Raw genomic sequence first — 26,154 nt, 5'->3', positions numbered from 1 at the left:
GGAAATCAGTGGTTACTGGTGTGCCACAGGGATCAGTGCTGGGACCACAACTGTTTACAATATACATAGATGACCTAGAGGAGGGGACAGAGTGTAGTGCAACAAAATTTGCAGATGACACTAAGATTAGTGGGAAAGCGGGTTGTGCAGAGGACTCAGAGAGGCTGGAAGGAGATTTGGATAGGTTAAGCGAATGGGCTAAGGTTTGGCAGATGGAATACAATGTCGGAAAGTGTGAGGTCATCCACCTTGGGAAAAAAAACAGTAAAAGGGAATATTATTTGAATGGGGAGAAATTACAACATGCTGTGGTGCAGAGGGACCTGGGGGTCCTTGTGCATGAATCCCAAAAGATTAGTTTGCAGGTGCAGCAGGTAATCAGGAAGGCAAATGGAATGTTGGCCTTCATTGCGAAAGGGATGGAGTACAAAAGCATGGAGGTGTTGCTGCACCTGTATAAGGTATTGGTAAGGCCGCACCTGGAGTACTGCGTGCAGTTTTGGTCACCTTACTTAAGGAAGGATATACTAGCTTTGGAAGGGGTACAGAGACGATTCACTAGGCTGATTCGAGAAATGAGGGGGTTACCTTATGATGATAGATTGAGTAGACTGGGTCTTTACTCCTTGGAGTTCAGAAGATGAGGGGTGATCTTATAGAAACATTTAAAATCATGAAAGGGATAGACAAGATAGAGGCAGAGAGGTTGTTTCCACTGGTGGGGGAGACTAGAACTAGGGGGCACAGCCTCAAAATACGGGGGAGCCAATTTAAAACCGAGTTGAGAAAGAATTTCTTCTCCCAGAGGGTTGTGAATCTGTGGAATTCTCTGCCCAAGGAAGCAGTTGGGGCTAGCTCATTGAATGTTTTCAAGTCAAAGATAGATAGATTTTTAAGCAATAAGGGAATTAAGGGTTACGGGGAGAGGGCGGGTAAGTGGAGCTGAGTCCACGACCAGATCAGCCATGATCTTATTGAATGGCGGGACAGGCTCGAGGGGCTAGATGGCCTACTCCTGTTCCTAATTCTTATGTTCTTATGTTCTTATACCTTAGTATTAGAACATAAGAAATAGGAGCAGGAGTAGTTCATTCGGCCCTTTGAGCCTGCGCCACCATTCAATAAGATCATGGCTGATCATCGACCTCAACTCCACTTTCCTGCACTATCCCCATATCCCTTAATATCCAAACATCTCAATGACTAAGCCTCCATAGCCCTCTGGGGTAGAGAATTCCATTGATTCACCATCCTCTGAGTGAAGAAATTTCTCCTCACCCCAGTTCTAAATGACCGACTCCTTATTCTGAGACTGTGACCTCTGGTTCTAGACTCCTCAACCAATGCAGACATCCTCCTTGCATCTACTCTATAAAAATGTTGTATGTTTCAATGAGATCGCCTCTCATTCTTCTAAACTCTAGAGAATGTAGGTGTCGTCTACTCAATCCCCATATCCCTTGGTTCTCTTAATATACAAAAATCTATCCATCTCTATCTTGAATATACACAATGACTCAGCATCCCCAGCCCTCTGAGGTCAAGATTTCCAAAGATTTGCAGCCCTCTAAGTGATCAAATGATCAGCCATGATCACATTGAATGGTGGTGCAGGCTCGAAGGGCCGAATGGCCTGCTCCTGCACCTATTTTCGATGTTTCTGTGTCTCCTCATCTCAGTCCTAAATGGCTGACCTCCTATTCTCAGACTGTGACCCCTAGTTCTGGACTCCCCAGCCAGGGGAAACATCCTCCCTGCATCTAGCCAGTCAAGTTCCTTCAGAATTTTATGCATTTGTTATTATATTGTTGCATTACAGCCAGCCTTGGCGCAGTGGTCGAACTCTCATCACTGAGTTAGAAGTTTGTGGGTTCAAGCCCCATAACAGAGACTTGAGCACATAATCTAGGGTGACACTTCAGTGCATTGCTGAGGGAGTGCTGTCCTTCTATAGCAGGAAGGGGGTACTGAAGTTTCATGTTCAGCCATGAACTCATTGAATGGCGGTGCAGACTAGAAGGGCTGAATGGCCTGCTCCTGCACCTATTTTCTATGCTTCTATGTTTCTATGAGACATTAAACCCATCTGCCCTCTTAGCTGGATGTAAGGAAAAGAAAGACTTGGGATTTATATAACACGTTTCACGACCACCGGGCGTCTCAATGCGCTTTACAGCCAATGAAGTACTTTTTGGAGTGTAGTCACTGTTGTAATGTGAGAAAGGTCTCACAACATCATTCGAAGAAGAGCCATGGAGTTCTCCCAGTGCCCTAGTCAGCATTAATCTCTCAATCAACATCACTAAAAATTAGCATGTGGTCATTAATCTCATTGTGGGACTTTGCTGTACACAAATTAGCTGCTCCAAACGCCTACGCTACAGAATATGGCCACACTTTTAAAGTATATCGTCTCTTCCCCCGCCCACAACTCACTCCATTCCCCTTATCGCTGATTCCATACCTTTCCTTGGCCACTGTCTCAGGCTGAAACGGACATCAATGTTCCCTTTAATTTTTTTTGGGTGCGTGGCCCCTTTAAATTTGCTTGCGGCCACAGATAGTGAGCAGCGTGCGCGGGACCGCCCGATTGGTGCACAACCACGTGGCCGCAAACCAAAGGGAGAACTTGCTGCATCCTAATTGACTCTGAGAAGAGCTTCCGAATCCACATGCTCTCCCATCACAAAGACTGCCTAGTTGTCCCATTGCAACATTGCATATGTCTGCCCCATCCTCAGCCCAGCTGCTGCTGCAATCGTCATCCAAGCTTTCGCTCGCTCCTGGCTGGACTGGTCCAATTGCTCTCCTGGCCCGCCTTCCATTTTCCAACCTCCATTTTGCAACCTCCTGCCCCGTATCCTAACTCGCACCGAGTCCACATTCACGCATCACCTCTGTGCTCGCTGACCTGTGTTAGCCCCCGGTCCAACAACCCTTTAAATTTAAAGTTATCATCATCCCTCCATGACCCCGCCAATCCCGATCTCTGTAGCCTGTTCTCTTGAGAACTCTGCGCTTCTCCAATTCTGGCCTCTTGAGCCTCCACCACCCCCCAGTCGCTCCACCATTGGTGATCGTGCCTTCAGTCGTCTGGGTCCTGTGCCCTGGAATCCTTTCCTAAATCTCTCTACCTCTCTCACTGCCTTTAAGACCCTCCTTAAAACCTGCCAAGCTTTTAGTCACGTCTCCTAATATATCCTCCTATGTCAATTTATTTTCTTTCCTGTGAAGCGCCTCGGGGCATTTTACTTCATTAAAGGCGCTATCTAAATGCAAGTCTTTTCTTATGTTCAGGAAAGGCAATGTGTTGTGGCTTGCGTTGTGTTGTCAAAACTGACCCAAAACCAACATTTTCCCTGCTTGGAATATTCCTGCGTAAAATTGCAGAACTGGCGCAGCAAATGAGGCTATTTACTGTAAATATAGATATTTATGGCCAGCATCGCCCATCTCAGCCCTTGCCTCAGGTCATCCGCTGCTGAAGCCCTCGTCCATGCCTTTGCTGACTCTAAACTTGACTATTCCAATGCACTCCTGGCTGGCCTCCTACATTCTACGCTATGTAAACTCGAGGTGATCCAAAACTCAGTTGCCTATGTCCTAACTTGAACCAAGTCCCGCTCACCCATCACCCCTGTGCTCGCCGACCTACATTGGCTTCCGGTTAAGCAACGCCTCGATTTCAAAATTTTCATCCTTATTTTCAAATCACTGCATGGCCTCGCCCCTCCCTATCTCTGTAATCTCCTCCAGCCCCACAACCCTCCGAGATGTCTGTGCTCCTCCAATTCTACCCTCTTGAGCATCCCTGATTATAATCGCTCAACCATTGGTGGCCGTGCCTTCTGTTGCCAAGGCCCCAAGCTCTGGAATTCCCTCCCTAAACCTCTCCGCCTCTCTACCTCTCTTTCCTCCTTCAAGACATTCCTTAAAACATACCTACATATCTCTTTGACCAAGCTTTTGGTCACCTATGCTAATTTCTACTTATGCGGCTCGGTGTCAAATTTTTTAAACTCTCATAATACTCCTGTGAAGCGCCTTGGGATGTTTCTCCACATTAAAGGCGCTATATAAATACAAGTTGTTGTTGCACTGCGCTGGTGATATCCAGATTTGTGTGATTGCTGCACAGAGTTCCCTGCACCATAGCATGATTCCAGAGAATTCCCCCTGCTCTGAAGATACCCAGTAGCTCTCTGAATTCATTTTGAAGTTGTTTTTAATTGCACAATCTATCTGGTTAAATTAAACAACCCAAATGTGCATGTTTGAGATTAACATGCTGTAAAAGCTCAGTGAAAAATATGCTGTTGGTGTTCGGCTTTTGTACTTGTAGATGGTCTTTGTACTGGGTGGAGGGGACACCTCTATAATCATGCTTAATTATTAACCGGATTGATCCTTGAGAACCCAGGCTGTCTGTCAGTGGTTCGGCTGTGTGAAGCATGGACACCATGAAGGTGCAGAGCTCAGATCCTCACTCTGTGCACAGTTCTGTTCTCCCTATTATTAATAAAAAGGGTACAGAGGCACTGGAGAAGGGGCAAAAAAGATTTCACAAGGATGTTACCTGAGCTGAGAGGTTACACGTATCAGGAAAGGCTGACTCTTTTGTCCAGAATAGTGAAAGCTGAGGGGTGACCTACTAGAGGTCTTTAAAATTATGAAGGAGTCAGCGTAGGGAAAATGTCTCCACTTGTGCAGGAATCCCAAACTAGGGGCCATAAATACAAGATAGGCACTAATAAATCCAGTAGGGAATTCAGGAGAAACTTTTTTGGAATGGTTGGTGAGAATGTGGAACTCGCTACCACAGTGGGTGGCTGAGTTGAATAGCATGAATGCATTTAAGTGGAAGCTGGAAGATCTTATAAGTTTATATGCCACACTAGATAGAGTGGAAAGGAAGGACCTGTTTCCCCCAGCAGAGCGGTCAACAACCAGGGGGCATAGATTAAAAGTAATTGGTAGAAGGATTAGAGGGGAGTTGAGGAGAACTTTTTCAACCCAGAGGGTGGTGGGGGTCTGGAACTCACTGCCTGAAAGGATGGTAGAGGCAAAAACCCTCACCACATTTTTAAAGTACTTGGATATACACTTGTGCCGTATCCTACAGGGTTGCCGTCAAGAGCTGGAAAGTGGGATCAGACTGGATAGCTCTATTTTGGCCGGCACAGACACGATAGGCCGAATGGCCTCCTTCTGTGCTGTAAATTTCTATGTTCCTATGAGCCTCCACCCACCCCTACTCACCCTATCAGCATAATCTTCTGTTCCTTTCTCTCTTATGTACTGATCTAGCTTGATTAAAAATAGGTAGGTTTTAAGGGAGTATCTTCAAGGAGGAGAGAGGAGTAGAGAGGCGGAGCGGTTCAGGGAGGGAATTCCAGAGATTGGGGCCAAGACAGCTGAAGGCATGGCCACCGATGGAGGGGGGAAGGGAAATTGGAGATGCGCCAGAGGCCAGAGTTGGAGAAGTGCAGAGATCTCGGAGTGTAGGTGCACTTTGTTCCTGTCTGTGTAACAAATTGATATCAGTGCAGTAAATAATCCGAGTGATAAGATTTGCAGTGTGATGCTACCCTAGAGAGTATCTGTCAGGGACCCTGTAATGTTTCCGCTAGAAACTGACCTTTCAGGCACCAGCTTACACCCCTCCCTCATTTTTTGTGTGTGCGTGCTTTCAAAAGTGAAAGAAAATATATAATTCAGTTTCTTTTGAAGGGCAACTGTATCAAAGAATCGGTATTAAATGTTTTTTCCCCACAGGCACCAGGTATCGATGGAAACCATCTGATTGACTTTATTTTCTCTGGCTTTCTTCTTTTAGTCTTTGATTCTCACTCTCCTCCATTAACATTTTAAAGCAGGACTGGAATAGAAATGTTTGCACCTTATCTCTGCTGTATGTGAGGAAGTCTGTCTCTCGCTGTGTGTGTTTGGGTGTGAGTGGCGTGCCATTGGTGCCGGCTGTCCGGCAGATGGGTCTCGGTGCAACGGGCAGCAAAGGCACCGGTTTCACCGAGGGCGGTGGCTTGCAAGGCCCCGTTTCAAACAAAGCAAGTTGGGTTTTGGGGTTACTCTCAGCTTTGGGAGACCTGAACTTCAGGAACCAAACGGCACTGGTCCGCCCCTAGACCCAATATATAAGAGCGACTGATTTCACTCTGTCTCATTCTGCATCCCTCTCTCTCTCTCTCTCTCTCCCTCTGATCTCTCTCTCGCTCCCTTTGATCTCTCTCTCGCTCCCTCTGATCTCTCTCTCTCCCTCTAATCTCTCTCTCCCTCTCTCTGCATCTTTCTCTCTCCGTCTCTCCCTTTCCCTCTCTCTCTCCCCCTCTGATGTCTCTCTCTATCCCTCTGATCTCTCTCTCTTTCTCTCTCCCTCTCCCTCTCACTCACTCTCTCTCTCTGCATCTTTCTCTCTCCCTCTCTCTCTCCCTCTCACTCACACTCTCCTCTGATCTCTCTTTCCCTCTCTCGCTGCACCTCTCTCCCTCTTTGTGTCTCTCTCTGTGCCTCTCTCTCTCTGCGTCTCTTTCTCTCTCTCTGTCTCTCTCTCTCTGCGTCCCTTTCTCTCTCTCTCTCTCTCTGTCTCTCTCTCTCTGCGCCTCTCTCTCTCTAGACTTTTAGATGAGGAGTTCAGCCAAGGTTAGAGGTGCAGCATTCCTGCTGTCAATTAGACCTGTAAACGTGAAGGATCCCAAAGATCTGACAGCAGCGCAAGATCATAAAATATACCTGCTGTTGCATTGAGGCCTCCTGTTCCAGCAAGCTAACTGCATGGAGGCTATCCTGCACATTCTCAGTCACCTGACAACCAGCTTTCTATATTCTGTATGTGAATTCAGGCCTATGAAGACCGGCACCTGTCATCAAATGTAAATGGGGGGAAGACGTGAGACAGAAACAAGAAGCACTTTTGTCTCTCTCGTTCTCTTTATTCAGAGAGTGATGAGAATGTGGAACTCGCTACCGCATGGAGTAATTGAGGCGAATAGTATAGATGCCTTTAAGGGGAAGCTAGATAAAGTCACGAGGGAGAAAGGAATAGAAGGATTTGCTGATAGGGTGGGATGAAGAGGGTGGGAGGAGGCTCGTGTGGAGCATAAACACCGGCACGGAGCAGTTCGACCCAATGGCCGGTTTCTGCGCTGTAAGATTCTGTATAGTTCAGTGGAATTCATTCTCTCTCTGGCTTGCTCATTTGTGTTTCTGTTATGTTCTATTTGTCTCTCCGTTCTCCCTCGCACTTTCAAGTTCCAATGCTTTCTCTCCTGCACAGGCATGTTCTTTATCACTTTCTCATGCCTGTTCGTTCAAGCTCTGTGTATTTCCCTCGTGCTGTTTCTTCTGTTTACTCTCACGCTTTCTCCTCTCTCTCCCCATTCCCACGCTCCTCCTCTCTCTCCCCATTCCCACGCTCCTCCTCTCTCTCCCCATTCCCACGCTCCTCCTCTCTCTCCCCATTCTCTCTCTCTCCCCATTCTGTCTGTTCCTCTCTCTCCCCATTTTCTCTCTTCCTCTCTGTCCCCATTCTTTCTCTCTCCCTTCCTCTCTCCCCTTTCTCTCTCCCTTCCAGTCTCTCCCCATTCTCTCTTTCTTCCTCTCTCTCCCCATTCTCTTGCTTTCTCTTCTCTGTCTCGTGATTGTTTCTTTCCCCAGCTCTCCATCACTCACAGGTAACTTTACACAATTGATCATTTTTCTATCTTTTTATTTCCCTCCCCTTCCTGCTCCCAGAGATGTTATGTTGCAGACAGATGCAACTGATTGAAACTATTAGAAAAAAAACACTTCCTTCTAACACTAGACAATGCTGGAAATCTCAGTTAGCATTAAGGCTCCAATCAGAACCTTCAGCCTGTATTTAGATGCTGACAGGACCTGCTGTGAAATTCCAGGAATGTATTTTGTTTTTTTATTTCAAATTTACAGCATTCGCAGTTATTTATGTCCTTGCTGCATTTTCACCTCATCTGCAAAATCAGATTCTTAAATTTGATGTTAAATTTGCCATGTGCGTATCATTATTTTGCATATATTTCTCCTGCTTCACTTTCAGCAAAGTGTCATCCATGGCTCAGTGGGCAACACTCTCACCTCTGAGTCAGCAGGTTGTGGGTTGAAGTCCCACTCCAGGGATTTGAGCACATAAATCTCGGCTGACACTCCAGTGCAGTGCTGAGGGAGTGCTGTACTGTCGGAAGTGTCATCCTTCAGATGAGATGTTAAGCCGAGGCCCCGTCTGCTCTCAGGTGGACGTAAAAGATTCCATGGCACTATTTCAAAGTAAAGCAGGGGAGTTATCCCCAGTGTCCTGGCCAATATTTATCCCTCAATCAGCATAACAAAAACAGTTTATCTGGTCATTATCACATTTGTGGGAGCTTGCTTGTCGCAATTGGCTGCCACATTTCCCGCATTACAACAGTGACGACACTTCAAAAAGTACTTCATTGGCTGAAAAGCGCTTTGAACTTCATGACGTCGTGAAAGACGCTATGTAAATGCAAATCTTTCGGGGGGTTTTTTTGACTGATTATTTGAGATGGACGAGAATATAACAGATTATACTTTTCCAATAATTGGGCCTGTGTGGCAATTGCGAGTTGCCTCATTGTTAATTGAACAATGCAAATCAAGGCTGTAGGCAGTTTTACATTGGAGGAATTAAAGAAAGTAAGGAAGGGACTTGCATTTATGCATTTCACGACTTCACTATGTCCCAAAATGCTTTACAACCAATGAAGCACTTTTTTGAAGTGTGGTCACTGTTGTAATGTAGGGAACCGCGGCACCAATTTGCGCACAGCCAAACAGTATGCTGCCCCAAACAGCAATGAGATAATGACCAGACATTGGCCCAGAAATCCCTGTTTCTCCTTCCCGCGGGCGTTCGACCGGATTCTAGAAAACAGAAGCGTACTTACCTGAAGCTGCTCTGCCCATGCGAGTTCCCCGTCCTGTGGCCTCCTCTGCCTGCGCGTCGCAGCGTGTGCATGTCGGGACGTGCGCAGGCCTGGAGCTGGAGTCACATGGCTCTGGACAGCCAATCAGGTATGTTGGAGTTCCCATTATCATGAATGAGAAACCCCCCCCCCCGCCAAACACACAAAACATTTATAAAAATAGATAAGTTATTTCTGCATTATTATTTAGAAAAAATATTTTTCCGATGTTTAACAAAAGTTTGTAAAATTATGCTTTAAAATAAATTTAACGGAGTGCGCAGGGTTTTTAAAAAATAACATTTAAAAACACATTTTATTTTTATGTTTTAAGTATGTTTTAAAACTCTTACGCCTGTAAAAGTAGGCTATGCACCTGCTTTTATCAGGCGCACGAGTTTTGAGGACGTCCGCTGGCCAAGATATGCGTAAATACCACAATCTTGCCCTTGCAAATGTCCTGGATGTGGAGATACGGAGGATCTGTCGAGCTCCAGCTCCCCAGATCAGAAAAGCCGGTTTTCAGCGCATGCGCATTGTGTGCTGAAAACCGGCTTTTGCGATGGGTGCGTACGAACCCGGGAGGCCGGAATTTTTGGCCCAGTATATTTTTAAGTGATACTGGTTGAAGAATATATAATGGCCACCAATCGCGGAGTACAGCCCTGATTTGATTCAAAGATTGAGCAATCTGGCATGGAGCGATTTGGGGTGTATCAGAAAGATCTTCAGTGCCTCTCTCCAATTCATGACCTATACTATCACTCCCATTAAGATGAATTTTACCCAGAAGGCACAGATTTCTTCTTTTCTGTCTTTTTTCATCTAAACCAACAATAGAAGCAACTTGCATTTAGATAGGGCCTTTAACATAGTAAAACACCTCAAGGCACTTCGCAGGTGCATCAACAAACAAAGCCATGTATGGAGATATTAGAAGAGATGACTAAAAGTTTGGTCAAAGAAAGAAGTTTTAAGGAACGTCTTAAAGTAGGAGAGATAGCGGTAGAAAGGCGGAGAGCTTTAGGGAGCGCATTGCAGAGCTTAGGGCCCAGGCAGCTGAAGACACGACCACCATCTTTTGTCAGAATCTGTACCAGTAACTCGGGTCTCTGGGCCCCTAGTAACACAGGAGAACTTTCACTCAAATTGACTGATATGAAATTGGTTCACATAATTCTTTAAGCTCGTGTTTGACTGGGATAGAGTGCTGGTCTTGTCGGTAATATCATGAAGGAGGAGTGGGTGGAAGTTGAAGTGACAGCTGACACGGTGCTGAAGTAATTGGTTCCTTGAAGGTTAATCGAAAATGCTTCACACCAATCTTTCTGCAGCAGTGGAACCCATCTTTACCAGTAGATCTTTGTTAGGCAAGGGTATTAGAAAGACAGAAGGACTAGTATTTATATAGCTTCTTTCACAACCTCACGACGACCCAAAATGCTTTACAGCCAATGAATTACTTTTGAAGTGCAGTCACTGTTGTAATGTGGGAAACGCCAAATTGCACACAGCAAACTCCCACAAGCATTTATGTGATAATGACCTGATAATCTGTTACTGTTATGTTGATTGGGGGATAAATATGGGCCAGGATGCCGGGGTAACTCCCCCGCTCTTCTTCAAAATAGTGCCATGGGATCTTTTACGTCCACCTGAGAGAGCAAACAGGACCTCGGTTTAACGTCTCATCCGAAAGACGTTATCGGATTATAGGACCAAGGCAGGTAAATGGCGTTAAGGTACAGATGGTTCCTTGCACTTTCACGTTCCCACCAGTTCTGCCCTTTAACCTTCTGAGTGGCTGATGGGCATTTCGTCTGGTGGTCTTAAAAAGACTTGCATTTATATAGCACCTTATCCAGTTGCTCAGAAATATCGTAGCACTTCCCATATAATCGATTTCTTGAAGTGTCATGACTGTTATTCTGGACAAATGCGGCAGGTATTTTTGCGTTTGAATGGTGGAACAGGCTCGAGGGGCTGAAAGGCCTGCTCCTGTTCCTATGGAGGATTTGGCGATCTCCACCTCTTGGCACCTCTTCAAGAATATACAGTGAACTCTGACCCTCCAGAGAGATCAAACCCATAATCGGTGACCGAGCTGAAGCCTGGGTAGTGACCAGAAGGAGGAACCCTGCAAGATTGTATTTATTTCCCAATATTGGTGGTGCTGAGGCCAAATGTAGCTGACCTGAGCTAACTCGGACTTAAGCTCCACACTACCTGCTGTGCTTACCGACAGAGCCAGCAGGAGAACGCAGTTTAAAGAGAAATATATAATCGTATATTGCAAAGTTGAGATAAAGGCAGATTATTTGGGTTAAAGATACACTTAGATACATCAAACAAATTCCAAAGATAAAGTGCCTTGTTTTGAATTTGCTTTACTCATTCTGAACTTTTATCAAATTGCTAATGAAAGTCCACTTTGGCCGTTCGTGTGTTTGTTAAGCAATGCCTCGATTTCAAAATTCTCATCCTTGTTTTTAAATCCCTCCATGGCCTCGCCCCTCCCTATCTCTGTAATCTCCTCCAGCCCCAAACCCCCCCCCCCCCCCGAGATGTCTGCGCTCCTCTAATTCTGCCCTCTTGAGCATTCCTAATGATAATCACTCAACCATTGGTGGCCGTGCCTTCTGTTGTCAGGCCTCAAGTTCTGGAACTCCCCCTCCTAAACCTCTCCACCTCTCTACCTCTCTTTCCTCCTTCAAGACACTTCTCAAAACCTACCTCTTTGACCAAGCTTTTGGTCACCTGCCCTAATTTCTCCTTGGGCGGCTCGGTGTCAAATTTTTTTCTCGTAACACTCCTGTGAAGCACCTTGGGACGTTTCACTACGTTAAAGGTGCTATATAAATGCAAGTTATTGTTATTGTTTATTAAGCTGGGCCCATTGAGCAACAATTAGGAATTGGAGGCCAAAGTTCGCTGAATGTTTTTTTGGTGCGTGGCCCCTTTAAATTTTCTGCGCGGTAACTCTTCCTGCGGTAACTCCTGATTGGTGTGTGGCCGTAAAAGGTCCCGTGGCATTCTTTCAAAGACGAGCAGGGGGGTTCTACCTGGCGTTCTGGCCAGCATCAACCAACCAACATCGCTGAAACAGACGATCTGGTCACCATCAAGTTGCTGTTTATGGGTGCTTGCTGTGCGCAAATTACATGCCGCGTTTCCTACGTCACACTGGTCACTAAACTTAAAAAAAAAACGTAATTGGCTGTAAAACGCTTTGGAACATCCTGAGGTCGAGAAAAGGCGCTATGTAAATGCGAGTCTTCCTTTTAGGAACATAGGAACAGGAGTAGACCATTCAGCCCCTCAAACCTGTTCCGCCATTCATTGAGATCATGGCTGATCTGTAACCTAACTCCATATACCGCCTTTGTCCCATGTCCCGCAATACCTTTGATAAACAAAAATCAATCAATCTCTGATTTACAATTAACAATTAGCCTAGCATCAATTGACATTTGCAGAAGAGAGTTCCAAAACATCTACTGGGCAGGGGCCAGAGCTCTGGGAACTGCCTGGCAGATTGGCAGAAGCCAGCAATAAAAGAAAACACACGTATCTCTGCTATCACTGCATGTATCACACGCTTGCAGATTTATCCTCGGTGGTACCGTCAACTCAGTGGGCGGACAGCGTTGGGATTCTCATGACATTTCTCATCATGTAGTGTCATTTTTGCATTCCACCCACACCATGCTCAAGAAACATAAGAAAGAAGAGTAGGCCATTTGGCCCCTCGAGGCTGCTCCGCCACTCAATAAGATCATGGCTGATCTGATCTTGGCCTCAACTCCACTTCCCTACCCGCTCCCCATAACCCGTTACTCCCTTATCAATCAGAAATCTGTCTTTCTCCACTTTAAATATATTCAGTGACTCAGCCTCCACCGCCCTCTGAGGTAAAAAAATTCCAAAGATTCACGACCCTCTGAGAGAAGAAATTCCTCATTTCCGTTTTATGCGCGACCCCTTAATCTGAAACTATGCCCCCTAGTTCTAGAATCCCCCATGAGGGGAAACATCCTCTCTGCCTCTACCCTGTCCAGCCCCCTCAGAAGCTTATGCGTTTCAATAAGATCACCTCGCATTCTTCTAAACTCCAATGAGTACAGGCCCAACCTGCTCAACCTTTCTTTGTAAGACAACCCCTTCATCTCTGGAATCAACCTCGTGAACCTCCTCAGAACTGCCTCCAATTCAATAAGATCCTGGCTGATCTTCGATCTCAGCTCCACCTGTTGATGCTGCAGGACAGGTATCATCGCGTCACTCCCAAAGGCCGTCACCCGTACCAGTCTATCAGCATGAATTAACGTAGCCTTGCTGATCCCTGTTCGAAATCGCTACTTCTCTCCCGCTGTGCAAATCGGTCATTATATAATCAAAGGAGGCATCAAGCTGACAAGCCTTTCAGGATTTTACCTTTTTCAATGGGGTAATGCTGCAACTTTGAACTGTAGCCTATGAATACACGTGTAAGGTCTTAGCTTTTACATTTCTTCTTGTTGGAGTGGCAGTGCGTTACAAGCTGTAATGAGCTCCAATCACTTTGCAGCCAATTCTACAATTTCAGAAAAGAGGCCAATTTCTGCACAATATCTCCACAAAATGTAACTAAGTGATTTTGCCATGTCACATTCAATAGCAGACACTGAATAGATAAGTCAATTAATTTGTAAGATTTCTCGGTTATTTCTTGTTTTTTACGTGGAATTTACGTGGCACAGAAACAGGTAATTTGGCCCAACTGGTCTATGTCTGTGTTTATGCTCCACACGAACCCCTCCTTCCACCCTACTTCATCTCATATCAGCATATCCTCAGAATCACAGAAATTTACAGCACGGAAGGCGGCCATTTCGGCCCATCGTGTCTGCGCTGGCCGACCAAGAACTACCCAGCCTAATCCCACTTTCCAGCTCTTGGTCCGTAGCCCTGTAGGTTACAGCACTTCAAGTGCACATCCAAGTACAGTTTAAATGTGGTGAGGGTTTCTGCCTCTACCACCCTTTCAGGCAGTGAGTCCCAGACCTCCACCACCCTCTGGGTAAAGAAATTTCCCTTCAAATCTCCTCTATAGCTCCCCCCAATTACATTAAATCTATGCCACCTGGTTGTTGACCCCTCCGCCAACGGAAACAGGTCCTTCCTATGCACTCTATCCAGGTCCCTCATAATTTTATACACCTCAATCAGATCTCCCCTCAGCCTCCTCTGTTCCAAAGAAAACAGACCCAGCATCTCCAATCTTTCCTCATGGCCAAAATTCTCCAGACCAGGCAACATTCTCATAAATCTCCTCTGCGCCTTTTCCAGTGCAATCACATCTTTCCTGTAATGTGGTGACCAGAACTGCACAGCACAGTACACATACCCTCTATCCCTTTCCCCCCTCATATGTTTATCTAGCTTCCCCTTAGATGCATCTGTGATATTTGTCTCAACGACTCGCTGTGGTAGCCAGTTCCACATTCTAGCCACTCTCTGGGTAAAGAAGTTTCTCCTAAATTTCTGACCGGATTTATTAGTGACTGTCTTATATTCACAACACCTAGTTTTGGTCTCCCCCACAAGTTGAAACGTCTTTTCTCCGTCTGGCCTATCAAAACCCTTTGATCATCTTAAAGGCCTCCAATTGGTCAGCCCCTCAACCTCTCTTTTCTGGAGAAAAGAGCCACAACCTGTTCGGTCTTTCCTGTTAGTTATACCCTCTCAATTCTTGTGTAACTTGCGTTTACATAGCGCCTTACACGACGTCAGAACGACCCGGAGCATTTCACAGCCAGCGAAGCCTCACAATAAAATAAAGTCTGTATTTATGTAGCGTTACAAAGAGGTGTCTGATGTTAAGACACAAAGATTAGTGGGAAAGCGGGTTGTGTAGAGGACACAGAGAGGCTATAAAGAGATTTAGATAGGTTAAGCGAATGGGCGAAGGTTTGGCAGATGGAATACAATGTCGGAAAATGTGAGGTCATCCACCTTCGAAAAAAAAACAGTAAAAGGGAATATTATTTGAATGGGGAGAAATTACAACATGCTGCGGTGCAGAGGGACCTGGGGATCCTTGTGCATGAATCCCAAAAAGTTAGTTTGCAGGTGCAGCAGGTAATCAGGAAGGCGAATGGAATGTTGGCCTTCACTGCGAGAGGGATGGAGTACAAAAGCAGGAGGTCCTGCTGCAACTGTATAGGGTATTGGTGAGGCCGCATCTGGAGTACTGCGTGCAGTTTTGGTCACCTTACTTAAGGAAGGATATACTAGCTTTGGAGGAGGTACAGAGACGATTCACTAGGCTGATTCCGGAGATGAGGGGGTTACCTTATGATGATAGATTGAGTAGACTGGGTCTTTACTCATTGGAGTTCAGAAGGATGAGGGGTGATTTTATAGAAACATTTAAAATAATGAAAGGGATAGACAAGATAGAGGCAGAGAGGTTGTTTCCACTGGTCGGGGAGACTAGAACTAGGGGGCACAGCCTCAAAATACGGGGGAGCCAATTTAAAACCGAGTTGAGAAGGAATTTCTTCTCCCAGAGGGTTGTGAATCTGTGGAATTCTCTGCCCAAGGAAGCAGTTAAGGCTAGCTCATTGAATGTATTCAAGTCACAGATAGATAGATTTTTAACCAATAAGGGAATTAAGGGTTACGTGGAGCGGGCGGGTAAGTGGAGCTGAGTCCACGGCCAGATCAGCCATGATTTGTTGAATGGCGGAGCAGGCTCGAGGGGCTAGATGGCCTACTCCTGTTCCTAATTCTTATCTTCTTATGTTTTTATTAAGTTGAGGTGCAGTGACTGTTGTGTAGGCAAACATGTCAGCTATCCTGCCCCCACATTGCCCAGTACGTTGCATCGTTATCACCGACAAAAACCACTATTATGTTCAACTTCGGCCATTGGCTCACGTGGTGCTGGATTCCTGCAGCGGGCGGACACCTCAACGTAAAACCTGCCAGCTTATTTTAGACTGGACGCAAGCAAGGCCCCGATTTGTGTTGTGTTGTCCTGCCCCGCTGGTCTCAGCGAGGCCGGAAAACGCACCATTGCGGGGTGGGGGGGGAGGGGGTTGGGGCAATTGGCTGCGCTGAGTTTCAGTGGCGACATCGTGCCATTGCGCCATGACATCATCAGGTGCAGTCCTTTTCCATTGTCTTCGCGATGCAGCGCCGCGGTGTCACCACTCCATGTGCACGTGCTGTCCAGAATGTCGTGGCCAGCCCTGCACATGTGCAGAATGTTGGAACCCCCCCCACCACCACCCCACAGGAAGACTGGCTGCATCTTGCAGACTAAATGCAGCTCTGCCCCCTGACCCTGCCCCCACCGCCCCCCCCCCCACCTCCCGAGCTCAGTTTTGCTGGGTCTTCCCAAATCATTCACTCTACCTGCTTTATAAATGTGGCATTTCACAGGATTCTGCTGCCCCCACTCCCACTTGTCTCAGAAGGTTCGAAGGAGCCGAAATTCGTTACCGTCCGCTTTGAGGCGGTGATTGATGCCAAGGCGCTACCTTTAGCGCCGGGCGATGTCTACTGCCTCAGAGTGGGATATTCAGTTGTATCGCCCCAAGAGGAGAGAGGAGCACTAAGGGAAGTGTTCCACACTCCTCTTTGGGCGCTAACAGAGCGATAGCGCAGGAGGCCGACTCAATCTTCTGCCGCGAGGATGCCGGCATGCTAGCGCCTGAAGATGAAAAAAAAAATCCTGCTGAAAGATTCAACAAACCTCACCCACACTTCCCCACAACTGCAAGAAATAAATAGAAGTACAAAAACTGAAATTTCAGCGCTTACCTTGCACTCTGGCCGATATCACCCTGGGATTGTCGCTGGACCGACTGCTATCCCTCGCCGGGATCAGCGCCAGGCGCTGCGGCAGGCAAAAGAGTGAATTTAGCAAACGCGGGGCTGCGGGGGCGTTGCACATTCAGTGACATCACCAAGTGGGCGGTGTTAGCCAATGCAGCGCAATCTGTCAATGCCGTCGCTCAACCTTCACTGAAGTTCGCGGCAGGCGCTGACAGCGTTGCGCTCGGGCGGGAGATGTTTAGTAGCCCCTTAGCGCCCCTCTCTGGCACTAACAGGTGGCGCAAAACAGACGAATTTCTACCCCTAAGTCTTGCTCGGTGCAGGTCGCCCTTCTGTACCTGTCTCCGCCCCTGCCTCAGATCATCCGCTGCTGAAACCCTCATCTGTGTCTTTGTTACCTCGAGACGTGACTATCCCAAAACATTCCTGGCTGGCCTCCCATCTTCCCCCCCAACTCCATAATCTTGAGATCATCCAAAACTCTGCTGCCCGTGTCCTAACTCGCATCAAGTCCCACTCACCCATCACACACTGTGCTCGCTGACCTACATTGACTCCCGGTTAAGCAACGTCTCTATTTAAAAAAATTCTCATCCTTGTTTTCAAATCCCATATCCAGCACACTTTCAGACAGTGCATTGCAAATCATAGCTTGAAGCATAAAAAAGATTCTGCTCATCTCACCCCCCCCCCCACCTGGTTTGTTGGCCCATTATCTTAAATCTGTGTCTGGTTACCGACACTCCTGCCAGGTGAAACTGTTTCTCCTTATTAACTCTCACCGGAAACATTCCTTAATTTTGAACACCTCTATTAAATCTCCCCATAACTTTCTCTGCTCTGAGGGAAACAATTCCAGTTTCTCCAGTCTCTTCACGTAACTGCAGTTTCTCATCCCTGGTATCATTCTGGTAAATCTCCTCCACAACCTTTCCAAGGCCTAGCTCATTCGCCGATTGTTGATATATTCGTTACGACATCACAAACACACACAAACGCAAGATGGCTGTGCAAAAAACTTGTCATGTGACCCTGTCACATGATCCTTTATTAGATTTGCACCAGCAGTTGCATTACCACAGTAGTCCACTAAGTGGAGCTCGATCACACCAAGGCCTTGACATCCTTCCTCGCCAGAGAAGGATTTTGCATAGTGTCCTTGCTTTTGCACTCTGTGCCTTTATTGATAAAGCCAAGGACCGTGTATGCATTGTTAACAGCCTTATCAACTTGCCCTGCCACTTTCAAAGGCGTAGCACCCCTGCCTGCTACATCCAACTCTGTTCAGACCGGAGATTAAAACTGTCTTTCCTTCTTGGTTTGCATGATTCAGCATGACCAAATGCATCACATAGCTTCACGGAGGCATCAAGAGGCATTGTACTAAGAGGATTGCCGGGATAAAAATTGAGTAAGAATGGACTGTGTGGAATGCTGTCTATTAGACTAGAATCCGTCCCTGAGGGAAAAAAAAAATGTAATATCTCTCTCCTATGTTCATTTTCTTTCTCTTCCCCCTCTTCTGCAGCACAATATGTTGAAAAGGTCTTTTCACCTCTGGGTTCAAAGGAGAACAGACAGGTAACAAAAAAAAAAAGCAAAGTACTGCAAACGCGGGAAAATCTGAAACAAAAAAAACAGTAAATGCTAGAGAAACACTCAGCAGGTCAGTCAGCAGCTGTGGAGAGAACGGAGAAGTTAAAGCCCCAGGTACAGGCCCTCCTTCCAAAGCTCAACAGACAGGATTCATTCAAGCCCAAAGTAGACAAGGACCAAGATAGACACCGGGGCAGAGGAGTCCAAAAGCACATAAGAACTAGGAGCAGGAGTAGGCTGTTTACCCCCTCGAGCCCACTCCGCCATTCAATAAGATCATGGCGGCTCTGATCCTGGCCTCAGTTCCACTTTCCCCACCCGTTTCCCTGTAACCCTGACGCACTTATCGTTCAAATAGTGGGATGGGAGAATTTCTCTACCCCCACCCTCCCCTGTTTGGAACGAGTGACATATGCGCACCATTGAATACTAGATGAGAGAGGCCATCCCGGTACATCCACTCGCAGGAATCTGCAGCCCTCTCACAGCATTCAACCACCTCTTGAATGACTCCAGAGTTTTTTTTCCTCCACTATCCTACTCAACATGAGAAGATAAGAAATAGGAGCAGGAGTAGGCCATTTGGCCCCTCGAGCTTGCTCCGCCATTTATACCATGGCTGATCATTGACCACAACTTCACTTTCCCACCCCATCGCCATATCCTCTGGGCTTCAAAAATCTATCGATCACAGCCTTGAATATATTCAGAGACTGAACACCCATACTCTGGAGCAGAGAATTCCAAAGATTCACCACCCTCTGAGTGAAGCTTGTTCCGGGCCTTACTCAGTCACATGTGAAGAGGTACTTCCTGATATCAGTCCTCAGCTTGCTTTCTCCCAGTTTAGGCAGCTACATCCAACTTTTCCAAATATCCTGGGCTAACTTGAAGTGATGCTCAGGATGAACCCTCTCTATTTCACTCATTATCTTGTCTACCTTTTTAACATGGGAACATAAGAAATAGGAGCAGGAGTAGGCCATTTGGCCCCTCGAGCCTGCTCCGCCTTTCAATAAGATCATGGCTGATCTGAGCAAGGACTCAGCTCCTCTTCCCTGCCCGCTCCCCATAACCCTTTATTCCCTTATCGCTCAAAAATCAGTTTATCTCCGTCTTAAATATATTCAATGACTCAGCCACCACAGCTCTCTGGGGCAGATAATTCCATAGATTTACAACCCTCTGAGAGAAGAAATTCCTCCTCATCTCAGCTTTAAATGGGCAGCCCCTTATTCTCAGTCTATGCCTCCTAGTTTTAGTTTCCCCTGAGTGGAAATATCCTCTCTGCATCCATCTTGTCGAGCCCCCATATTACCTTATATGTTTCGATAAGGTCACCTCTCATTCTTCTGAACTTCAATGAGTAGAGGCCCAACCTACTCAACCTATCTTCATAAGTCAACCCCTTATCGCCAGAATCAACCTAGTGCACCTTGTCTGTGTCCCTGCAGTTCTACCATGTGATACCAGGGCTTCGAGGGTTAAATTATGAGGACAAGTTGCATAAACTTGGCTTAGATTCCCCGTGAGTATGAAAGGCTGAGGGCTGATCTGAATTCAATCTGTTTAAAATGTTAAAAAGGATTTGATAGGGTAGATATGGAGGAACCATTCCCTCTGTTCTCATCCTTGTTTTCAAAATCCCTCCATTGCCTCGCCCCTCCCTATCTCTGTAATCTCCTCCAGCCCCACAACCCCCCCGAGATGTCTAAGCTCCTCCAATTCTGCCCACTTGAGCATCCCTGATTATAATCGCTCAACCATTGGTGGCCATGCCTTCTGTTGCATAGGCCCTGAGCTCTGGAATTCCCTCCCTAAACCTCTCCGCCTCTCTACTCTTTTCTCCTTTAAGACGCTCCTTAAAATCTGCATCTTTGACCAATCTTTCGGTCATCTGCCCTACTTCTTCTTATCTGGCTTGCTGTCAATATTTTTGTCTTATGAGACTCCTGTGAAGCATCTTGCGATGTTTCACTACATTAAAGGTGCTATATAAATACAAGTTGTTGTTGTTGGTGGTGGCGGGATCAATAACGAGGGTTCTTGACTCCCTCCAAAACCTTCGATTTAAACACAATAGCATCTTTCAGCACCGATTTGTGAATGTGCGCTGGTTTTCCTAAGTGCCCAGAAGGTTTTTCGGGAATGGCCAGATACGCCGACCGAGGAGGAAAAAATGTTGGCCAAACTGCGAATAATTATAAAAACCAGCACAGACACGACGTTAAAAAAAAACTGGTCTATAAAAATCGTAACTAAGTCAGTTACGCCGGCGCAGGTCGCAGGTGGGTAATTGGAAAAAAATAAATACGCCAAAAAAAATGGCGCGCGTCAAAAAAACGGCGCAAATGACCGGGGAAAATTGAGCCCATAATCTTAAAATTAGAGCCCGGCCACTTAGGAGGAAAATCAGGAAGCACTTTTTCATACAAAGGGCAATAGAAATCTGGAATTCTCTCCCCAAAAGGCTGTGGATGCTGGGGCAATTGGAGCTTTCAGGAGATCGATTGATTGTTTGGTTAGGTAAAGTTATCTCGGGATTAGCTGTAAAGGCAGGTAAATGGAGTTAAGGTGCAGATCAGCCACAATCTAATTGAGTGGTGGAGCAGGCCCGAGGGGCTGAATGGTCTGCTCCTGTTACTAATGTTCCTGTATAGATATCCAGAGTATGGGGCTGGCTCTGTTGAATTTTTTGGAAGAGTCAGCATTAAGTGGAAAGCAGATGAATTGACCCCATACTTTGGGTCAATGATGGTTGCACTTAACAGAACAGCTTATGGTGGGAGAATTGCATTTCTATAATCAGCTGCACTCCTCTAATCTAAAAATACCTCCAGTCAACCAAGAGTGTTCTCGTTGTTGGAAAGGAAATGATCGAATAAATTAACCAGTCTGAAATGAGAAAATACAAACGCAAAGAAAGACTTGGTAAAAAATGGACTGAACAGGCGAAATTAAGGGGTGATTTATTCAGAGGGGTTTACAATGAAGTTGGGATGGGACAGAGTAGATAGAATGATGGGTCTAGATTGATGGGACATAGATACCAAATTAAGGGGCCAAAATTGCCACCCTCCTTCAGCTCGTCTTGGGTGCCAGGCCGCTGGCCCGGACGAAACTTTTCCTGGTGGCCCAGTGGGCCTAACTAAATACCATGCAGAGCTCGCAGTGGCTCACCCCTTTAACTGAGCACAGCGGTACGTCCACGTCACACAGACGTCACCAGCGTGGCGCTGATGACACGTAGAGACCTCCGCCCCTTAGCACCGTCCCGACCTGAATTACACACCCAGGAGCTGAATCTCTGCCCCCTGGATTGGGGCGGAGAAGAAACTACAAGATCAGCAAGTGCACTTACTTTTTGGTCGGGGTGCGGGAGGGGCAGAAATTTTGGCCCCTAAATGCCAGAGATTTAGGACGGAGAAGCAGAAGGTTGTGAGGACGGTGGAACGCACGGCCGGAGACAGCAATTGAAGCAGGGACCCTGGCTGGGAATTTTCTAGGACCTGCTCCCAGTCCGCTGCCGTAACATCATGCATAAATGGGATTTCCTTCGCACTACCAGGGGAAGCTACAACAGCGGAGCGGGCGGGCGGGACAGCCCTGAGGAAATTCTGGGGTCCATGTCAGTGTTTATAAATAGGTTAGCCAAGTGAGGGAGGGGAAAAGGAAAAGAGGGATATGGGAGCACATGGGATTAGAGCTACTACCCGTGTGAAGGAAAAACACCAATGCAAGACTGGTTGGGCCGAATGGGCTGTTGCCGTGTTGTTTATTCTATATATGTCTCTTCAGAGCAAGCTCTCCATCTATCATCTTTCATCACTCAGCTATCTATCAATCTACTGTCTGTCTATTATCTACCTCGAGTCATCGCATATAAAAAGTATTTTGGTACGCACTTGAAGCGCCATAATTTACACAGCTACGGACCAAGAGCTGGAAAGCGGGATTAGGCTGGATAGCTCTTTGTCGGCCGGCACAGACACGATGGGCTGAATGGCCACCTTCTGTGCCATAATTGTCTATGATTCGACAATTCCATTTCTTTTTTTCTATCTCTCTTCTCTCTCTCTATTTCTTTTCTCTATCTCTGTCTTTCTCTTTCTCTTTTTCTCGCTCTCTCCTCATCTCTCTCCCTCTCCATCTCTCCCCTCTCTTTTTCTATCTGTCCATCTCTTTTCCTAACTCTCCCTCTCTCTTTCTATCTCTCCATCTCTCTCTCTCTCTTCCTATCTCTCCCTCTCTCTATCTCTCTTTCGCCCGCCCCCCCACTAATTGGAGTTAAGTGAGCTGAGTCAATCCACAGACAAGATCCGGGCTGGCCATATCAAGGCAGTAGCTGATTCCTGTGGAGTGTGTTGTCTTTAATGAGGTTGGACAGCATCCATATAGCTCATTCAGTCCATGCAGCACAAAACTGCTCTCAAAGATTCCACTCGCATTCTAATCAGGTAGAGAGTGTGATGAATGGAAGTGGCTTATTCATCAAACTTTGCTTCAGAAATTAATAGGCTTTGCTAATTCAGGGGGGAGAAATCTTCTAACATTGAGTGAGTTTGCATAAATATAAGCTTGGCTCAGTTGGTATTGCTCTGGTTTGAACCCGAACTGCGGGGCTGGTGGCGTTGATCTCTTTCTCTCACACACCAGAGGGAGACATGCATTATCGGAGATGCCGTACTTCAGAAGAGCCATTACATTCAAGCCCCATCTGCTTCTTCCGGTGGACGTGTGCAATGTTTTTGCTTCATGGGTTCTTTGCTTAAGAATTCATAGCAGCACATTGCTATTAAGAACTAGTTGGTTTATTAGCAAAAGGTTTAACAAACGCACTAGACATTACCAGTTCATCCACCAGGCTCACAACCACCTGCCTCGTCATGGATCCCCCAAAGCCAACTGGCTGGGGTTTTATTGAGACTTGTGAACATCATGTGACTGGCTAAACCACTCCCAACTCAACAGCTCAACCAACCAGTGAGCATACTCACAGGTGCATACAGAAGCACTGACCACACTCGACCAGCTCCATTGGTCAGGCTATGTTGTTCGCATGCCCAACACGAGTCTCCCAAAGCAAGCGCTCTACTCGGAACTCCTACACGGCAAGCGAGCCCCAGATGGGCAGAGGAAACATTTCAAGGACATCCTCAAAGCTTCCTTGATAAAGTGCAACATCTCCACCGGCACCTGGGAATCCCTGGCCCAAGACTGCCCTAAGTGGAGAAAGAGCATCCGGGAGGGCGCTGAGCACCTCGAGTCTCGTCACCGAGAGCATGCAGAAACCAAACGCAGACAGCAGAAGGAGCGTGCAGCAAGCTAGGCTCCCCACCCACCCTTTCCTTCACCCACTGTCTGTCCCACCTGTGACAGAGACTGTCATTCCCATATTGGACTGTACAGTCACCTGAGAACTCACTTTTAGAATGGAAGCAAGTCTTCCTCGATTCCGAGGGATCATCATTATCATCATAGGCAGCCCCTCAGAATTGAGGAAGACTTGCTTCCACTCTTAAAATGAGTCCTTAGGTGGCTGAACAGTCCGATACGAGAGCCACAGACTATTATAGGTGGGACATATAGTCGTTGAGGGTAAGGGAGGGTGGGACAGATTTGCCGCACGCTCTTTCCGCTGCCTGCGCTTGATTTCTGCATGCTCTCGCCGATGAGATTCGGGGCGCTCAGTGGTGCCATGGTGCATACATGACAACATGAAAGATCCTTCAGCAGTATTCGAAGAAGGGTTTGAAGTTCCGCTGGTGACCCTTGCCCAAAATCCCATTCAACCCTGCGTCGACAGGCACAGATGTACTAGTTGTTCATCTCAGCGTTGTTTGTGGGATCATGGTGTGCACAGACTGGCCGCCGCACTTGTCTGCATCATAATTGTCAAAGTACTCTTTGTACGTGAAGCTCTTTGAGGGAACTCTGGGCGACGTGCGGGAGCTCTGCACAAACACGTTGCCTTTTCTTATGTAGATTTTAAGACTGGATTTGGTCGCCTACGAAGGTTTGAAATGCTGATACCTCTTGCAGATTAACGCATTCATTGGGTTCCAGGGCTCGGGCAGCCCTGGGTGGTGGCAGTGCTGCCGTGTTAGCAAAGTGGTAATGCCGTCAGAGGAGCTGAAATAGTGTTCATTTTCCGCTCCATTCAATGAGTGCTGGCAGTGTGGTTAAAGGAGATGTTCTGCTACTGCTGGCACAAGCTGCTACTTTGGGGCCGTGAGCTGAGTTTTCTTAAATCCAAAAACACTTGAGATTCCCCGCCCTCCCCCTCACATTCCCCCTCCCCTTCCCCCACCCCCGCCTTCCCCCCCACCCCCTCACTCTTTTTCTGAAGATGTTGGGTGGGGATAAGCTGGCATCATGACTGTGTTCCAATTCTCTCCTTGATAGGAGTCACCCTATCGTGGTTAGGGGGTAGGAATCCTAGGCTGACTACTTTCCCCGCCCTCCACCTTCTTTGCTCCAGAGGCCTGTTGTAGCACACCACCTCTGCGTTGGCTAAGAGCCAATGGGACGCAAGCAGGCATAGACACGGGAACCCCAGTTAGTTCCACACCAGGAGGCATAACTACCCAGGAAATGCCCCAGTTCCACCCAGAAAGACGTCAGGGGACATTTATTTATCAAATCAATCTGTGATTTCCATATTCTAGAGCCCCATTGCAGCATGGAATAACGTGGAGCAGAGGAAGAGGAGGCTGAAGGGAGATTTAATTGAAGGGGTATAAAATTATATAGGGCCTAGATAGAGTGGATAGGAAGGACCTATTTCCCCCAGCAGAGCAGCCAACAACCAGGGGGCATAGATTCAAAGTAATTGGTAGAAGGGTTAGAGGGGAGTTGAGAACTTTTTCAATCCAGAGGGTGGTGGGGGTCTGGAACTCACTGCCTGAAAGGACGGTAGAGGCAGAAACCCTCACCACATTTAAAAAGTACTTGGATATGTGCACGTGCCGTATCCTACAGGGCAACGGACCAAGAGCTGGAACGTGGGATTAGGCTGGATAGCTCTATTTTGGCCGGTGTGGACCTGATGGGCCGAACGGCCTCCTGTGCTGTAAATTTCTATGATTGTATGTTCAGCAATACCACTCCCTGTTGCGGCCACAACACACATTTTTTTATCTTCTGGAGATAAGGCCAACGCTGACAAGGCAAGTATTTATTGCCCATCCCTAGTTGCCCAGAAGGCGTTAAGAGTCAATCGCACAATGTGGAGCTGTAGTCCACACATAGGTCAAACTGGATAAAGGTTGGGGTGTTCTCTTCCTGTCCCCAAGAGAAATTAGTGAATCGGTTAGGTTTTTAACGACAGACAAAAAAAGCAAGTCACAGCAGATGCTGGTAATCCTCAACAGGTCAGGCAGCATCTGTGGAGAGATGAGAAAAATAAATAAAGCATAACCTTAGAATAAAGGCCTGCTCATTTAAAACTGAGAAGAGGAGGAATTTTTTCTCTCAGAGGGTTGTAAATCTATGGAATTCGCTGCCTCAGAGAGTTGTGGAAGCCGGGACGTTGAATACATTTAAGACAGAGATAGACAGTTTCTTAACCATTAAGGGGTTATGGGGAGCGGGCAGGGAAGTGGTCCTGAGTCCGTGATCGGATCAGCCATGATCGTATTAAATGGCGGAGCAGGCTCAAGGGGCCGTATGGCCGACTCCTGCTCCTCTTTCTTATGTTCTTAAAGACTTTTATTTCTGTAGCACCTTTCACGACCACACTTCTCAAAGCACTTTACAGCCAATGAAGTACTTTTGG

General features: G+C 46.8%; 1 protein-coding gene across 3 annotated transcripts in view; it reads left to right on the top strand.

The window, feature by feature from the left end:
* LOC139262845 (protocadherin-1-like) overlaps positions 1-26,154 on the top strand; it is a 422,377-nt gene that overhangs the window by 358,023 nt on the left and 38,200 nt on the right. The window contains exon 4 of one of the 3 annotated variants that reach the window (XM_070878027.1): positions 18,310-18,362. The exons of the other annotated variants lie outside the window; for them this stretch is intronic. Coding sequence (XP_070734128.1) covers positions 18,310-18,362 — 53 coding nt within the window. The remainder of the gene's footprint in view (positions 1-18,309; positions 18,363-26,154) is intronic. 3 annotated transcript variants of the gene reach the window in all.

Source organism: Pristiophorus japonicus, chromosome 4 (genome assembly GCF_044704955.1).
Source record: "Pristiophorus japonicus isolate sPriJap1 chromosome 4, sPriJap1.hap1, whole genome shotgun sequence".
NCBI lineage: Eukaryota > Metazoa > Chordata > Chondrichthyes > Pristiophoridae > Pristiophorus > Pristiophorus japonicus.
Note: the sequence above shows the minus strand (reverse complement) of the source record. Positions and strands in the feature narration are given on the sequence as shown.